The sequence below is a fragment of the Podarcis gaigeae genome (genome assembly GCF_964106915.1).
Source record: "Podarcis gaigeae genome assembly, chromosome: 10".
NCBI lineage: Eukaryota > Metazoa > Chordata > Lepidosauria > Squamata > Lacertidae > Podarcis > Podarcis gaigeae.
Genome location: NC_139686.1, coordinates 24,463,029 through 24,481,046, shown reverse-complemented (window position 1 = coordinate 24,481,046; position 18,018 = coordinate 24,463,029). Strand labels below are relative to the sequence as shown.

The following is an 18,018-nucleotide window of genomic DNA, read 5'->3' as shown; positions in this document are numbered from 1 at the left end:
CATACATTATGAAGTCAAACTAAAACCAAAATTAAACATCCGTTCTTTTATTTATTTCAAATAATTTATCCATTTCTTCTTTTCAACAGCAAAACAATTCAGCATTAAGACTTTTATTAAACAATGCCACAATTAAGCACCAGAAGATACTGCAACAATTCCTGGTTTGTTTTTTTTGCAAGAAATTGGCAGATCAGAAGTGTTCAATACAATTTTTAAAAGCACCATGTTTGACAATAGACGTGCATTCACATTTCATTAACCTGTTGGTAATCTAATGGATGCTCTTTTAAGTAAGATGTTCCCTTTTCACACTTAACTAAAGTTACTACTGAGCTGTCCACCACCTGTGGCAATATAGCTTTGTTAAAACTAAAAATTGTTTCAGATCCCTGATGCAAGGCACTTCAAGCACTTGCAAGAAAGTGTCCATGTAAACAGCGATACATTAAAAAAACCCTAAAAAACCCTAAGGCTGTAATCCTGAACACACTTACTAGGGAGTAAATCCCACTGAACACCGGAGGGCTTAATTCTGAATAAACATGCATAGGACTGTGCTGCAAGTGAATCATTTTATAGATTGTTGACCAGATAATGAAAAGTTTCCACAGCAACTAACCGACATGATCAGAACCGGAATATACACCTCAATCTTATTATTTTTTAAAAAACAACAATGTTGTGTTTGTGGATTAAAGCACATGATTTTGGAGGGAGATCACAAACATGCTTATCTCTCAATGAGCAGCAAGTCAAAACACTACATAAGGTTCAAAGCTGCTAGCAAGCTATGGATCTACTTTAAATTGATCCACTCAACCCATTGTTCCTGATCCAAACACACACAAGACATTTTTAAATAAATCCAGCTGTTTGTGGTATACTTAAATAGTGATCTAGACTATGTACACATTATGGAGACACAGTTCTTGCGCATAATTCAAGTATCCGAAGCACCTAATCAGCAGATGATCAAAACTTCAGTTTGATCCTCTTATTGCTTTTACTTTTAAGCCATCTCTTCCCCACTTGTGACAAAAAGGAGGTGCGGGGAAGGGAGAAGGAAGCAAGATATTGGGCACAGACAGAACAAACACTCCCAACATCAATTTAAGTTTATCCAAAGACAATGAGCGTGATCTACCTGCATTGTGGGCTCAAAACTTGCAAGCAAAGAATTCCAACAGAGCTAAAACGGAGGCTGTTTTCTCCCTCCTTCACTTGTGCAGGCAAGGCAGGGTGAAGGAATGTTAGAGGGGAAAGGGACACATCTCCTTCACTTATACCCAAACCTTTGCAAGGCATGGAGAGAAGGGGCTCAACAGATCTGTGGAAATGCACAGAGACTTCCCATTTCTCCCAACACCGTAGCACTGCCTGTATGAGTGCCCATGAGTAGGAGGGGAGGACAGGGCAAGCTTACTGAAATCTTCCATATGCAGGTGCTGTGTCTGCAATGCAATGTCATTGTGCCCCAAACCATTAGGAAATGTTTTGTAGGTGGGCAATTATGTCCATTTCCTAGGGTAGGCTTGTAACTGCCTGAATGTCAAACTACCACCAACATCGTTTTGGCCACCAAGATGTGGAATGTGATGTTTCCTAAAAATGAAAAATGCTTAATTCTGGAGAAGCTTCTTCAGATCAACCCTCTCTTGCCCCCAGTCCTTTCCAATGTTTTCCTTCTCCTGTGGCATGTATGTATTTTAAAAGTCTATACAGTGGTACCTTGGTTCTCGAATGGCTTAGTTGTCAAACAAATCGGCTCCCGAATGCCGCAAACCCGGAGGCAAGTGTTAAATTTTGCAAATGTTTTTCAGAAGCCGAATGTCTGACACAGCTTCTGCTTGAGTGCAGAAAGCTCCTGCAGCCAACCAGAAGCCGCGCCTTCATTTTTGAACAGTTTGGGGAGTTGAACTGACTCCTGGAATGGATTAAGTCCGAGAACCAAGGTACCAACTGTACAGAGCATACATATTTCCTTCTTAAGGTGGTTCTCTATTCTGGCCAAAGTTCTCTTGAAACACTAAATCAGGGTTGGGGATCATGTGCCGTTCAATTTATTGTTGGGCTACATCTCCAATCATCCTGGACCATTGGCCATGCAATCTGGGGCTGATGGGATTTGGATTCCAAAAACATCTGGATGACCACATGTTCCCTAGCCCTAAATCCCCACCACTATATCTTTCCATTCCAAGATCTACACTACAAGCCATTCCCCACCAGCAGCTCAACTTCCTCAGATAAGTGGCTATGAGACTGAGGTATTAAACTCTCAGAAACATGTGCACAGTCTCCTCATACCTCTCTTCTTTACACACACACTTTTCTCTCACACACTAAGGAATTGTTCACACATGCATGTTTATCATGGGCCATTCAAGACAATACGGAGGCAGGATTTCCATTTCTCACAAGGAAAGCTTTTTAGGGCTGAGCCAAAAGTAGTAAAGGGAGGACTGAACAAAGCCATGTGCTAGGATAATCTTAGATCAGAACTGAAAGAAGTGCTACAACTTTCAGTTGTTTTACAGAGATCCCTGTGAAAGGCTGTTAAAATGTTGATTTTAGAATCCCTTATGGGCCAAGATTATCCTCAAAATCTGAATCTGAAGCAGTGCCCTTACACTAAGGGGAACCCACTTGCTCTTAGTGACATCAGCAAGCAGTCAAATCTGACCGGCTGCACAGCACTGTAATGTCACCACATCCAGTATATAATCCCTGATTGACTGGGATCACTTGAGGGTGAATGAAATGGAGAGAGTGAAAATGCCAGCTGAAATAGCAGCAGATATTAATCAACAACAACAACAACAGGATGAAGGTGCTTGGCCCCCATAAAGTAACAGAGGATAGACCTGGTGATCATTTGGTTCAACCCTTATGCTTTTCAATGGCGGCAGGTCACACATTCAAGTGGCAGTAGTCAAATGATGTACATACATGCCTGCACACTACTTTCTGCCATAAAAGCAAGACTCCTTCAAACCAGAGGCAGGCCTAAAACTGTGTGTAACAGATTTGCTGGACAATAACTTGCTATGTCACTTCCAGTAACAATGTTAGATCTACAAGCAGCTTTCCCTCTCCTTAGATGGACTAACTCACGTATGAAATATCCCAACACATGAAGGGATAGGTTAAAAAGTTACGTTCACAGACTACATTACAAAATACAGATTTAAAACAAAACAAACAAAAAATGTTTTCACCAATGAGAAGTCAGTTTTCTAAAACTGCAGCTATGGAACAATTTAAATACAAAAGTCTCGTACAAAATAAGAAAGAAAGAGAAAGAAATAGGGAAGCCTCATCTCTTAAAAAACATTTTCTTTAAGTGACCTGATTCATAGGTCTAAATCTACAAACACAAATGGTTATCATAAGAGAGAACTAAGAGGTAAAATGCTATTTAAAAATGCTTCAGTTGGAGAACTGAGGTACCATTCTTGACGTTTGTATTTTAAAAAACTCCTGCAGAAGTTACACTTGGCTTAAAAGGCAGCCTTTAAGCATTGCTTCCTTCTTCCTCTTGTGGTCTAGAATTCCTGAAATCTGGAATCTGATCTGTGAAAGATTGTGTCATCCACTGTCCATTGGGGACATCTCCAAAGGAAGATCCACTGCTGTACTCTGCACTGGTTGCTGCAGGAAAACAAACCAAAATGACTTAATCCTTTAGTTGGTGCTCTGGCTGAAGGAAGAAAAGGCATTTCCCCAAATGTGCTGGTTACAGATTTTGCCCACCAGGGGGCATCCATCCATCTGTTAGACTGTAGATGGTGGGTGGCTGAGGGTAGCCACCTCAGGAAAATGCTAATCCAGACATGTCCAAAGTCCGTTTTGGGGACCTAATCCGGCCTGCCGGATGATTTAATCTGGTCCCCGTGGCAGTATATGTCCTGGGGTAAAATCCTTTAAAAAGCTCAACAACTTTGGGGTTAAATCCTAAGAAAAGCTCAACAACTTTGGGGTAAAATTGTAAAAAAAAAAAAAAAAAAAAAAAAAAAGCTCAGCAACTTTGGTCAGCCCTCACACATGTTCACTTCATCAAATTGGGCCCTCTTTGAAAAAAGTGTGGGCACCCCTGTGAGTCTAACCCATTCCCCACCATGAAATTTTCAGCTACAAAAGCCAGCCAGTTGTTACTCATTTAAAAAAGAAGTTAAACATGTACAACTTAAAGCAACTAACTTACTCAATCCATTTCATTAAGAAAACATTTTTTTAAAAAAAACTAATGATGACCATAGTTTAGCCAATTTTAAAAGAAAGTAAGTGTGCTTCAAGAATTCTATGCCTTCCTCCAAGGCATTCCTGTCAGTCTGTTTTCCACTGGAAGAGAAATATTTGCCCATCAAATGTCCCATCTTTGGAAGGGAGTCTCACATTGTGCTGACAATAATTATTGGGTTAGTGCCATTACTTTTTATTTGTTTTTTAGATGGTATTTTAACAAACAGTTTTGATCTTATGCAGCTCTGGTTCTAATATCTGGTTTAGTGCTCTGCTGCTTCATAAATGATTGTTTATTGTATCTGTAGTTTCATTTTTATTTGTGAGCCACTATGAGAATCACTTGGGGCTGAAGAACAAGATAGAAAATAAATGGAATTAAAAAGCACAACTGGCACTTAAAATTTGTATTTTGTTATTCTATTTCACTAAAGATGATAAATAAGTCAAATAACCATGAATAACTTTTTGGATTTTGGACTTGCTATTTCTCACTAATTTACCATGTCCCCCAACAGTCCCCCTAGATCCTCTGGCATTAGCACTGCTGCTGCTGTGGCTGCTGCTCCTTATCATCATTATTATCATCATTATCTTACAAGTGATAAATTGAGAGAGGGAAAGACAGAGAAAATATATGGCAACTGAAGAGACTGAATTTTACTTACACAGATTTATACATGATTCTCTATGTCGGATTTTAAAAATAGATATAAAAAGTTACATGTGAATGCAGAATGTGACTTCTACTTTATAACACCTTAATAGTTTATACTTTTGCATTGAGTTCCAAATGCAGTGTTGCACTTGTCTAAAACAAAAGAAATTAATAGAACCAATCCTAATTATCTTCTGCATCAGGGAACATGGATTCAAATGAAGAGAAAACAAAATATTCCCTATACTCTACCTGTTCCATTTGAAGGGAAGTTACATGGGTCACCATCCTCGGCTGTTTTTTCACCATAAGCACCCCCGTAAGCTGCTTCATAACCCGGATCATATTTTTCTTCTTTGACAGCCATTTTCTTAGCATCCTCTGAAGAAACACACATACATTGAAATCTTAAATCAAATCTCTAACCAGACATGAACAAGTAGATATATGAGAAACAAAAATGGAATATAATATATGATCACAGTGGAGAGACCTTAATATGGACATGGATGGAAAGAAATAGTATGATACAATATGGAGTAATGTTGGTGTGAATCAATAAAAAGAAGAAATATGGTTAACACTTATAAATAATTACAGTATTTAGGGGACCTATCATGGACTTTCCATGCAACAAATGAAATGATGACGATGAGACACTGTAACTTAAGAGGAAATATTGTTTAACAGACAGTGAAGTAGATACTGGTTCATATTGACGATGGTTTTAAATAATTTTATATTCTTTCTGTACATGACCAGTACAGTGGAACCTTGGTTCTCAAACGGCTTAGTCGACGAACAAATTGGCTCCCGAGTGCCAAAAACCCAGAAGCGAGTGTTCCAGTTTTGGAACGTATTTCGGAAGCTGAACATCTGATGCAGCTGTCGGTTATTGTTTCTGTGGCGCCTGCACCAATCAGAAGCTGCACCTTGGTTTTAGGAGTTGAATGGTCTTCTGGAACGGATTAAGATCAAGAACCAAGGTTGCACTGTAGATTGAAAATTGGAAGTCCCTCTTTTGTCATTTTTGCTAATGTTTCTGTTTCTGCTTTCTTTGTTTTATCTCTCTCTTCTCTCTCTTTATCTCTGTTGCCTCTTTCTCTTTTTCTTCTTTTTCTTGTTTTGTATCTTAGGTAGCTGTAACCTTATTGTATTATGGGAAAATCTCAATAAAAACCTTACAGAGAAAAATAAATCAGATTTCAAACTCTTGACTTGAGCATATGAGGAGTCTTTCAACAGGATAACACTGTTATCCTACTCAGAAGGCAAATTCTGATTATATTCTTATTGTATGTGATTAACTAATAACCAGTATAAAATAGAATTTTAAGGAATTACAAGTTATAAGACCTCCAAAATGTATTAAATTTTTTCTATTTGCTCTCTTGTTAAACTGTTTAAGGAATAGTTTCAAAGAAGAAATCATGCATAAGTTTAGGACACTTTTGTTTAAAATAGGTCAAAACTGCAGTCTTCCGGTTACAGCACTGAGCAGCTGCCCAGGCCCACTTTATTTTTCTCATGTGGATTAGGTCTTTTGAGCAAATCCTGGTTATTCTGGTTTCATATGCTATACCTTGTGCTAGCTGCAAGTCAAATGTGTACTGCACTTCCTGGACCTCTGCATTTGACGCGACACCCTTCAGCTGATCCCTTAGGTCTTTCAGCTTGATGTAATAATGAACTTTATCTTGTGCACGAGGAAACTGAGCACATCTTGCACTGGATGAGGGCATAACATAGCAAAGCTGTAAAAAGGAAAAAAATATCAAAACAGAAGGCAATGTTAAATCAGAAGCCTCCAAACTGGTAGAGCATTTTTAAAACACAAACTTTGTTTCAAAAACTTCCATTATCTCACTCACAGGTAGTGAAATCTTAAATTCTAAGATAATAGTTTTGAATAGAAGTGTTTTTTTCTCCATCAGTGCAAGTTTATATCAATTCCTTCTTCCACAAATGGTAAGATTCTGTGTTTTTATTTCATAACCACGACAGGAACTTACTGTTTCTGTGTCTGGAACCTTATGTGGCTGGAGTCCAAATTCCAACTTTTTAACCTTTACTCCAAAAACCTCTTTGCTGAAAATGTCATAAATGCCTACAGTAAAATTAAATACAAATTGACTGTTAGTCACAATACAATACCAGTGAAATCAATATGCAGAAATCTTGTATATAAAAGGCTCACATTTTCCATTAAAAACTGCTATTTTAGGTTGATACTTCTGCAATTTTTGCACCAGAATCCGTCCTCCTTCCCGAAACTCTTTGCTAAAAAGCGGGAGGAAAATATTAAGTTATATAACAGGCCTGGAAATACCAATGATCTATTTACGGAATTCCAACTTGTCCCTACCTAGAAAGGTCCTTGCTCCCTGGTGTTGTCCTTTCCACCATGTTTGTAAACCCGATACCATATTTATGTGGCAAAGTGTGGTCATCCATATGATTCAACTGTTCTTCACTTAACCCAGACAAAAAGAGACACTTCCCTGTGGAGGCAGAAAATATATGATTCTTATAGTTTGAGTTACAATGCAGTCAACTTCTTATCACTGCTCAGGCAACCAGTACTTGAACACCATGTCGTTTTTGGCTCTCTTATCGTGTGTTTCCCACACAATTTGCCTCTGATGTTCTTGGAAGGAAGTGAGATAACTGATCTTCTCCTGTATTATGTCACCGCTTGGCATTTTCCTTTTAGCATTCATGCTGAATATGCACTATTCTACATGCTCACATTTCACCCATGCAGCCATTCACTACACTTCTTCCAGCAAAAGGCAAATCTTGCCCACGACCTCATTTCTCTAGCCCTTCTACAATCAGAAAATGCAGAATTAAAACTGCATTCTTAAAAGTTTCAAGAGATCATAGAAGGTGGAACTTACAGAAGTGGTTTCCAGGTCCTGGGTAATGATGGCCTTTGTAGGCTGCCATTAAACCTGGATTTATACCAATCTAGAAAACAAAAGAACAATTAAATCTTCTAATCTGTTGCATGGAATAACTTTGGATACTTTTTATGCCCTGAATGGTTTAGGACTGGGTCATCTACAGGGCTGCCTTTTCCTGGATGAGCCTGCCCACCTATTTACATTATGCTCCTATGTGTTTGGTTTTATAACATGGTTTTAATGCATTGGTTTTAACTATCTCTATTTTCTTTGAATATATTTTAATGCTACTAGTAAGAGAGGACTGCTGCTGCTTTCTATTTCTGTTTTGGCTGTTTTCATATTTTTGGCAACGGACGTTTTAAAATTGTTAAGTTGTGATTTTGTTCTGTTAGCTACCTTGAGCTTTTTTTGAGGAATGACAAGATACAAATGTTTTAAATAAATAAAGACCTGTTTACCACTATTAATTACTGAAGCAAAGCAGGGTATGGAACTAAAATGTGAAATATCTCAGAGACGACTTTCACGTTCCAGAAAATATAAAGTTAATCACTTATCTCATCCGCTCTTACAGATCTGTTGTAAATACTTGAAATGTTTATGACAATGGGAAACCACTGTGCTAAAACAGAGGAAAATACTTTAAAACAGCTAAGGAAAAAGCAAAAGTGGAAATAGACCTCAATTATTTGTTGGGAATAAGGAAATATAAAAAAGTGATCACTTTTTGTTCCCAGCCAATCTAGTAAAATGATCACTTGAAACAACAAATGACCCTCTTCTTATCAATTAATAAGAAAAAAGGGGGGGGGGAATGATAAATTATCCTCATGGAGAAACTCCCAGGGAAAAACATTAAACTGTAGAGCCAAAAGGTCATACAAGAGGAGGAGGTTTGTAACATTTCTATACAGAGCCCAAATCTATACAAGGGAAGAACAGAATGCTATTGTTGCAACAGACTAACACAGACATCTCTTTTGGGATTTACTACAAAGTTGCTAACTGAACTGGCTGCAAAACAGTTATCTACAGATAAAACTTTCTTACATCTGACTTACAATTACAATATCCAAATTGAAGGTCAGTATATCAGGAAGAGTTTTGGTTAACAATTCAGCTTCAGATACGCCATTAAAACGATCTACTTTCCTTTTGACTTTAAAAGTATCTGTGATTTTTTCTTGTTTGGCTTTTGATTTGGCAACTTTAGCAGCAGGTTTCTTGGGTTCAGAAGTTTTGTTTTTTCTCTTTCTTCCTTTAACAGTTGCTGTAAGACAAAAGGAAATTACTTTTATTATGTCTTTGGAGATGACAAAATACTACTATTTAATCAGAGATGATGTGAAATGTTACATTTATCAAATCTATTTCTAACTTATAAAATATCTTTCAGCTAAACATGCCATCCAACAAATATTCTCAATGAAAGTTGGAAGAACTCCACATCTTTCTAACTTATCCATCCCATTACTGCCCTGAAAAGAGCATCGGATCGCTCTTGCTGTTAATATTTATCTTTGGATAGATAAATATATTACTGCTGGTATACATGAAAGAGGGTTTTTTTAATGCCTTGCAAATGAGCTCTGAGCATCAAAACTGACCCCAGTGCTCATTTCTGGAGAAAGGACACAATAAAAAATTACTTGAGAAATCTTAAGGTTATTCAAGTTTAGTTCTAGAGGCTGCTTTGACAAATAAATTCAATTTGCTATATAAATCACAAGGCTGCAAGAAAAGTTTGATTGCATCAAAACTTTATTTTGTGCATTATCCTAAGAAATAACTTAGTAACTACATGGCAAGCAGTCATATAGTTATGTTGCAAACTAAGAAGTTGCATTATTAAATGTAACAATATCCAAGAATTGTAAGGGGATTGGTAATCTACTATTTTAAATATTGATGTAGAATAATCAAGTGAGACTAAATCTGTAATCTTTAATACAACATGCTGGCCAACCAGAAAAAAAACAGGATCAGTTTCTGAACTACAAAACGGAATAAAAATGATTGCACTGACAATCTGAGATTAATGTAATGCATGTATGAATACCATGATATGGACAGGTTATGCAACTTGTTCCTGTAACTTTGACATTTACCATTTACTGTATACAACAGAAATGCAAGTTAAGTATGTTCATGTAAACTGCTGCTTAATCAGTTATTAGAAAAAAATGTGCAAGCTCAAGCTAGAAGTGTCCACTCTTTTCTCTTACTACAATATTTTAAAACTGTAAAGAAAAGGGCACATTTTCACAATAAGCATTGGTTCAGGTCAGCAAAACCACCACTCTGAAGAATGAAGCTATCCAACTGTTTTCAGATATTTTAAAAGAAATATGTTCCTGCATATTTGCTTAAACATTTCAAGGAAAAAATTGAGACACCTTGAACAGGTTCTGGAACAAAGTCTGATTCCAAAGGCCCCTGAAGTGTTTCCTCTTCATTCATCATCTCCATGTTTGGAACTCCAGTCATCATTTGATGGAATGGAAAAGGATAAAATGCTGGTTGAAGGGCAGTATAATGTCTTTAAAAAAATAATTTAAAAAGGTTAAATTTACTACCATTTCAAATTATAAATTTGGAACAAAATTTCAAGTAGTATTTGACATGCATTTTCAAGACGAGTCTGATGGATTTCTTCCATGTTTGGCAACAATTCTCATCTTATATATTACCATATTTTTCGCCCTATAGGACGCACTTTCCCCCCTCCAAAAATGAAGGGGAAATCTGTGTGCGCCCTATGGGGCGAATACAGGCTTTTGCTGAAGCTTGGAGAGCGAGAGGGATTGGTGCGCACCAACCCCTCTCGCTCTCCAGGAAGCTATCAGCAAGCCTGGGGAGCCCACGGGAGTTCCCGCAGGGCTCCCTAGGCTGTGGATAGCAGCCTGCCGCCCGGCTCGTGGGGCGCTCTGCTTCAGGGCGCCCCACGAGCCGGGCGGCAGGCTGCTATCCACAGCCTAGGGAGACATCCCGCTGCGCGCTGGGCAGACATCCCGCAGGGCTCCCTAGGCTGCGGATAGCAGCCTGCTGCACGGAGCGTGGGGCGCGCTGAAGCAGAGCACCCCACCCTTCGGTCAGCCATCGGCCGGCCCCACAAGCTCGGGGGACAGCGGGGAGGCGCAGCGCCGTCATCCCGCTTTTCCCCGACCTGGTTTGGGGGGGTAAATAAAGGGAAAATGTTTTTCCTTTATTTCCCCCCCAAAAAACTAGGTGTGTCCTATGGGACGGAGCGTCCTATGGGACGAAAAATACGGTATATACTTCTGCTCCCACAGGATCAGAGCCAAGGTCAACAAAAGGGGTACTTCCAGACAGCTGCTTGGTGTGGAATCGGTGCTCCTTAGAAATGCACATCTTTTGCAACATTCCCAAGACACTGTTTGTGTAAAAATACCATTCTATACTTCCCCATTTAATTCAGACTTACCCTTTCCAAGAAAAATCCAATTAATTTTTTAAAAAATGTTGCCAACACCCCATCTGTGATATCTATTCTATTAACCTCCATTCTGGAAGTATCCCAAGTTACCCATGAATAGTTGTGCTTGCTTTTTGTTTGTTAAATATATGATCAGAGTGGTAACAGGGTTGATTCTCAATGTCTAATTTAAAGACAAACGATTTGGAGTTATGTTTCCTGTTTGCATGATTTGGGAAAGCACAAAATACTGTCAATTGCTAATCAAGTCAATGTGTCCCAACACAACATGCTAACCTGGTTCAAGCACTGAAAAACCCTACAAGCAGAGTAAAAGAAGTTACAACACATACTGAAAGGCACCACTTTCACTGACACCAATTCACTGAAAGAAAGACTGTAGAGCAGAGGCAGGGCATTTGCCTTGCATGCAGAAAGCCCCGCCCCAGCACCTCCAGATTTGGTTGGGAAAGTCCCAGCCAAAGAGAGCAGCTGCCGGCCAGAACAGACCATCAGATGTATCAATGGTCTGACTCAGTATAACACAGCTTCCCTTGAGTCTACCTATGCTGCAAATAAAATTTTTAAAAAGGTACCAATATGCTCATGCAAACTGCTGCTGGGAAAACCTGCTGTCATGGGTCAGATACTAGTTCCTATCTGCAGTTGAGTTCATAGACATGTCCCATATGCCGATTATTTTAAGAGTATCTGAACTGGACCATTGCTGTTGTACTATAAAAAAGGAGGAACAACTAGAATCCTCAGCTCTACCCTTATACTTAGTAAGGCAAGTTAGTTTCCACCTTAAGTGTAATTGAAAGCGGGCAAGGAAAAACCATCCTTTCACCACTTTACAACTAGCATAAAGAAGCAACTCATCCACATTATTTGATCCTGAATACACACCCGTAGAAAGGATAATTGCTTTCCAAGGTAATAGGAAGAGTTTTGAATACACATTTCGTGGAGGCCTAGTTCCACATGAACTGCTTCAAGTTGGTAAGCCTGTTTCTGGATTGTACCATTTCACACTGCAGGTGGAAGCTCACTTCACTACACACTCTTAAATTACACCAGTCCCGTGCCCTTACTTGTAGAAAAATTAGAAGCCAGAGGCTTCAAGCCTCTTGCTGACACACAAGTTTTCTATGTATGGGCACTTTTTGATAATATGAATCATGCCAAGCCCACCCACCGGCCCACCCTCTCGGCTAGCAGCTATGTATGTATGTATGTGCACATGTATATGCACAAAACATGTCTCTCTCATATTGTGCATGCACACAAAAGCTCATACCAAGAACTGACTTAGTTGGTCTTTAAGGTGCTACTGGAAGGAATTTTTTTTGTTTTGACTATGGCAGACCAACACGGCTACCTATCTGTAACTGCCTTCCAACAATTTGACTTCACTCATCCATTGTCTCCCGAGACAGATGGACACCAATCAATAAGTATATATGTGTGTTTGTAAATATTTATAACCCACCCTATAAGCAAAGGATCTCAGGGCAAGGTGCATGAGAACCATTTTTAAAAATTGCAATCAACAACAATAAACACACACACACATACAGGGGAGTCATGACAGTAAAATGTGTACTGTGAGCGTACCTAACAGATCTTACTCCAATATTACACATGTGCTAGTAAGTATATATACTGTAATTGTGTGTGTGTGTGTGTGTGAGAGAGAGAGAGAGAGAGATGCAGCCCTCCACCCTGTGTGCATCTGCCTATGTATCAGTAATATAAACACGCATTATAAATAACAATACAGAGGCGACCCAGAGCCTCGCTCACTCCCCTCTCCACCTTCCCATTCCGGGCTCAGGCCTGTGGCAAGAGACCCTGGCCTGGAAGCCTTTTGTGCTCGCCGCAGCCTCCTCCACGGCAGGAGGGGAGGCGCCCACGGTCCCCTCCGCCCCCAGAGGGCCTTGGAAGCCCCCCTGCCCGCCCCCGAGCTCGGCCTCCTTCCGCCCCATCTACCTGGGGCCGGGCTCCTCGGCCTCCATTCCCGAGCGCTGGCGTCTCCCCGACGCCCACCTCCCCAGCTAGCGAAGGCCCGGCGAGAACTCGAGGCCTAGTCAGCGCCAGCCGAGCCCAACCTCCAATACCCCGCGACCCCCGTCAAGGCCCCTCCCCCTCCCTCCACAGCTCGCGCGCTGTACCTTCTGCCGCCGACTCTCTCTGGTTCCGCGACGCCGGCGTGGGCTGGCCGGCCTACAGAGACAGGAAAAGGATAGACTGACACGCGGCGCGGCCTACCGTAGAAATCCGGGATGGAGAAACGGGGGGCTACGATTTCAGCGACGTAGGAAGCTTGCCTTTGCACCGTTGGCCGACGTGGCTCGGCGTCGCCTGGTCTGAAGGGTAACAGCGCTCCGGAACCGCGAGTGTCAGGCTGGGTTCTCTCTCGCAGCCCTGCCCGGGTTTGCTAGAGCAGTGTTTCCCAAACTTGGTTCGCCAGCTGCTTTTGGACTACAACTCCCATCATCCCTAGCTAGCAAAACCAGTGGTCAGGGATGATGGGAATTGTAGTCCCAAAACAGCTGGAGACCCGAGTTTGGGAAACACTGTGCTAGAGGGATGTGGGGCCAAACGGGCGGAGCTGATGCACTGAGCTACGGCAATATTTCATTTTATTACTTCAGTGTGTGTCTCTCTGTGTGTATACATGTTGTTGTTTAGTCCCATGAGACTTCCTATGCTGCGAATAAAAAAAAAAAGTACACACACACATATATATACAAAATTTTATTTTATTTCAATTTTATTTTATTACTTCATCATGGACATAGCAAAAATAGGAGTGACTTGGTTCATTAGCCTGATTATAGCACTTCCGGTCTAAAAGCTAACGGCTTTCCTCCTTTATCTCCCGATGCGGAATATTTAGGGCTTTCCCCCCATATATACGTTACACTTTAGAGCAGGTGTAGAGCACCTAGGGCGAGAATTACAGCCATGAGCGTCTTTCAAATCTTCTCTTGAATGAAAAGGCTACATGAATGAAAAGGCTAAATGTTGTTCCACATTTCTATCTCTAGAGTGCTTTCAAGTTCCAGAAGAGTGATGGGACGTAACAGCTAGTTGTACACGTGACTTCTTGACCTGTGCGTTGTTCTTGCCTTCCGCGTCCTCTATTGGCTCCTGGTCCGGTCAAAGGGAACCTTCTTTTGGCTCGTCCTTCGTGAGATTAACCTCCGCCACCGACGAGCCAGCGATCAGGGCTGATGCAGGTAAGCGGGAACCTCAGGGCGGTGCTAGCAACCAGGGAGCTTCATGGAAGAACCCCCCCCATCTCCCCCTTTCCGTGGGGAAGAGCCTGGCTTGCCTTTTGGCGTTATGGAAAGACACGCGTGTCCGTTGGGCAAGATGTGTGTTTGTCACATGGCGGATTTGCTCGGTTTCTTGGGTCTGGGAGAACCGTTTGAGAGACCCACAGGCAACCCACTTCTCCCACCGTGCAGACTGCCGTTCATGATCCTTTGCAACTGTTACTTGAGGCGCAGGTGGCCTGTGTCGCAGAGTGCTTTCTTTTCTTTCATTTTGATAATAATTTTTATTAGTTTTCAATTAGCTTCCAAGAATAGCCTCATTATAACAATACCAATTTACAGTACAATTATTCTCAGAGTGCTTTCCATCAGCTTTGGCTGGTGGGCCTTATCTGGAGAGGGAAAGCCCAACTACTGCTCTCTATGCTCTGGTAAACTCCAGGTTAGATTACTGCAATAAAGACAGTCCCATCTAGGGTGTGTTTCATTAATCCAAATGGATTGTATCTAAGGTATGTATCACCGTGGCCAGGTCTGACATCTACAGGAATGGGCACAGCTGGCACACAAATTTATGCTGTGACAGACTAACGTGTTCTTTGTTTTCAGAAATTTTCCTGGATTGGAGCCCACCGCATGCCAACAGTTTCTTAAATGTGCATGGGACAGAAATTGCAGTCCCATGCACATCTACTTAGAAGTCCCACTGTGTGCAATAGGACATACTCCCAAGTAATTGTGCATGGGAGTGCAGCCTAAAACTGTTTTTCCATCTGTTTTGGGGATTTGCTGTGTGGCTTTGAGCAAGAAAAAGCACAGGAAGGATGACAGTAAAAATGCTTTTCAAGCGTAAGATGTAGCTTTGTTTCAGGAATGAGGGTTGTAGGCAAGTCATACTAGTGTAGTAGATCCATTGTAATCAACAAACTTAAGTTAATCAATTGAAATCAATTTTGAGCATTATTAGTTGGATACAGCCAGCGATAGGCACTGCCAGAACGTCCAGCATCTTGTGTTTCTATCCTGGACTTCATCATTTTCCTTTTATGTCATCAGAGTTCATGCCATTTCTTCACTAGTCAGTGTCCTTGTCTTCCTCTTTTACTTGTATTCCAGTTGCTGCTAGTAGCTCTTGGCTATGCCTGCAGGAGTAGCTTGGCCTCGCTACCTGAAAATGTTCAGTGCAAGTATGTTGGCCATGTTTGCTGGTGCAGAAGTTGTCCATCGATATTACAGGCCTGATCTTGTAAGTGGCTTCTCCCCTCCCCACACCATTTATGTATTGGTTTGTTTGAAATAATTGACCTTTCAACTTCAGAAGGACCCCCAGGACAGCTTACATCAAACAACACAGTAACACTGGGCATACACTTATTCCCCAATACAGCTCCGAGAGGTAATATATCTTCCAAGACTGTAGGTTGTGTGTTTTTTACTGTCCATCCCAGGACAGACAGTAGCCTAGGCCTTAGATGAGCTGCTGAGCAATAATAATTGGATCTTCTGTTGCCTGGATGGCTTTGAACACCTTACTCTTTTCCCTAAGCCTGCAGATCTGTGTCCAAAGGCAGTTCAAAATATTCCTTATTGTTTTAGCCTTTTATCCATTTTGTGCATTTTGAAATGGAGTGTGGGAAATTTTTGGCCCTCTTGATGTTACTGAACCTATTATCCCTGCCCATTGGCTGTGCTTGCTGGGGCTGATGGGAGTTGTAGTTCATCAATACCCAGAAGCCCACACCTGGGTTAGAGCGAATACCTTATCATGGTTCATGACCTAGAAGTTTCCACTAAGTGTGCATATAATCAAAGCTATAAATTTAAAAACTGAACTTGTGGTTCTTGGTATCAGTATGACTTGCCTTTTTTCTTTTTTTAGACAATACCAGAAGTTCCTCCCAAGCCTGGAGAACTCAGAACCGAACTTTTGGGGCTCAAAGAAAGAAATCAGGAAGTTCAGCCTTCACAACAGTGATGATGCAAGGATTATGTTCCTCCATGAACTGCTCTTTAGTATTTATAATTGAACCTGTGCAATTTCAGAGTTTTCTGACAACATGGGCTTTACAAGTCATCTAGTGTATGCCCATTTTCTGGAGTCAAAATGTTTTTACTCCCTCCCATGCAATACAAGGCAGTCTTTTACTTAGCTGTCTGGTTTGTCTCAATATGTACCTGCAGCATTGCTCTCTACATGAGGCACAATATGTCAGTACTATTTTCCCCCTTTTCCTTAAAACAGTTTCTGTAGGTTTTTGATGAGGTGTTAAGCTTTTCTACCCTTCTGCTGAAAAAGGTCTGCAGAGTGACTTCCAGAGATCAATGAGCCAGGTTGTCAGCCCAAGGGCAGGGACTAAGATGTGACACAAGAGAAAAAGGTATCTCATAGAATAGGGACACCGAGGATCATCAACCCCCTGCAATGCAGAAATATGCAGTTGTCCGTTCAAGTACTAGTTCTTGGTTATATATTTGGTTAGTGTCAATCAAAACACCTTCTTGGAAAGAGTTGCAATGCACTTGCAATGGACCTTACAGACTGGCTATTTGGGGCATAGGAAGAAATCTGCCAGCATCTCATCAGCTCCTCACCAGAGCAGATACATCCATTGCTGTAGGCTGCTCACCATTCTATAATGGGCTTCCAACAAGCAAGGGTGTCAGCCTACCTTAAAGTGGATGTAATGGAGGTGGATTTGCAGGTTGGGGCCTCGTAGGTTCCAGCACTGCAGCCTGTAGTAAAAGGCAGCAAAATGACACCCACTAAAGAACAGTTGGTTCCAATGGTGAGAGGGTAGCTCAGTTGATGAAAATAATGGGGACTGGAGATGGATGGTGCCTCCTTGGATTTTCACTCCCTAAAAGTGGTGCTGCAATAAACTTATGTTTCACAAAGCTGCGTGAAGTGTGCTTTCTGTAGGCAAGCCTTAGGCTACAATCCTAATGTATCTACCTCACTGAGTTCACTAGTACTTCTTGAGTAGAAATTGTTATGATTGTCCTTTAAATCTATATTAAGAGCAGCCAGTTCAATATAAGGTGTCTATAGTTATCTGCTGTACCAACTACTTTTTTCCTGCAGTGGAAGGTATCACTGCTGCTGTTCAGGATTTACCACCTTATAGATTGACATACATTCTATATATAAGACCCTGTGGACGAATTCAGAATTGACAACTGATACAAAGCTCAACTTGTCATGTGACTTTTTTTGCTGCCTAGCTCCTCGGTACAGTGCATCGTGTAGGCTGTAGTTCCACCTTGCTACATCTTCCAGCACCACAATTTTCCATCTGCGAAGTTCCCATTGTTGCATATCACTCACAGAAATCTTAATTATGCAAGAAATGAGTGTTCAGGTTTTTTGTTTGTTTGTTCTGAAACAGCAACCAGTCAGGTCTTGTTAATAAATGAGGTCCACTATTTTCATACAAAAACAGGGAAGTAATTTAATTTGACCTCTTTTAAAAACATACAGAACCTGGA

General features: G+C 40.9%; 2 protein-coding genes across 5 annotated transcripts; one reads left to right on the top strand and one right to left on the bottom strand.

The window, feature by feature from the left end:
- Nucleotides 1–31: 31 nt before the first annotated feature.
- On the bottom strand, nucleotides 32–13,657 carry TDG (thymine DNA glycosylase). Of its 3 annotated transcripts, none has more exons than XM_083700774.1 (10): nucleotides 13,520–13,657; nucleotides 10,209–10,351; nucleotides 8,874–9,082; nucleotides 7,804–7,873; nucleotides 7,269–7,404; nucleotides 7,101–7,183; nucleotides 6,916–7,010; nucleotides 6,486–6,657; nucleotides 5,156–5,284; nucleotides 32–3,654 (listed from the first exon to the last, which is right to left on the bottom strand). In XM_083700774.1, the coding sequence occupies exons 2-10, from the start codon at nucleotides 10,300–10,302 to the stop codon at nucleotides 3,518–3,520; spliced, it is 1,125 nt and encodes a 374-aa protein (XP_083556900.1). In that variant the 5' UTR covers nucleotides 10,303–10,351; nucleotides 13,520–13,657; the 3' UTR covers nucleotides 32–3,517. The 3 variants fall into 3 exon arrangements, with proteins under 3 accessions (XP_083556900.1, XP_083556899.1, XP_083556898.1); XM_083700773.1 differs by having other exon boundaries at nucleotides 13,423–13,543; XM_083700772.1 differs by lacking the exon at nucleotides 13,520–13,657 and adding an exon at nucleotides 13,241–13,427.
- On the top strand, nucleotides 13,464–17,427 carry UQCC6 (ubiquinol-cytochrome c reductase complex assembly factor 6). Of its 2 annotated transcripts, XM_083701075.1 has the most exons (5): nucleotides 13,523–13,696; nucleotides 13,837–13,920; nucleotides 13,982–14,493; nucleotides 15,649–15,778; nucleotides 16,412–17,427. In XM_083701075.1, the coding sequence occupies exons 4-5, from the start codon at nucleotides 15,671–15,673 to the stop codon at nucleotides 16,505–16,507; spliced, it is 204 nt and encodes a 67-aa protein (XP_083557201.1). In that variant the 5' UTR covers nucleotides 13,523–13,696; nucleotides 13,837–13,920; nucleotides 13,982–14,493; nucleotides 15,649–15,670; the 3' UTR covers nucleotides 16,508–17,427. The 2 variants fall into 2 exon arrangements, with proteins under 2 accessions (XP_083557202.1, XP_083557201.1); XM_083701076.1 differs by lacking the exon at nucleotides 13,837–13,920 and having other exon boundaries at nucleotides 13,464–13,565; nucleotides 14,302–14,493.
- The last annotated feature ends 591 nt before the right edge of the window (nucleotides 17,428–18,018 follow it).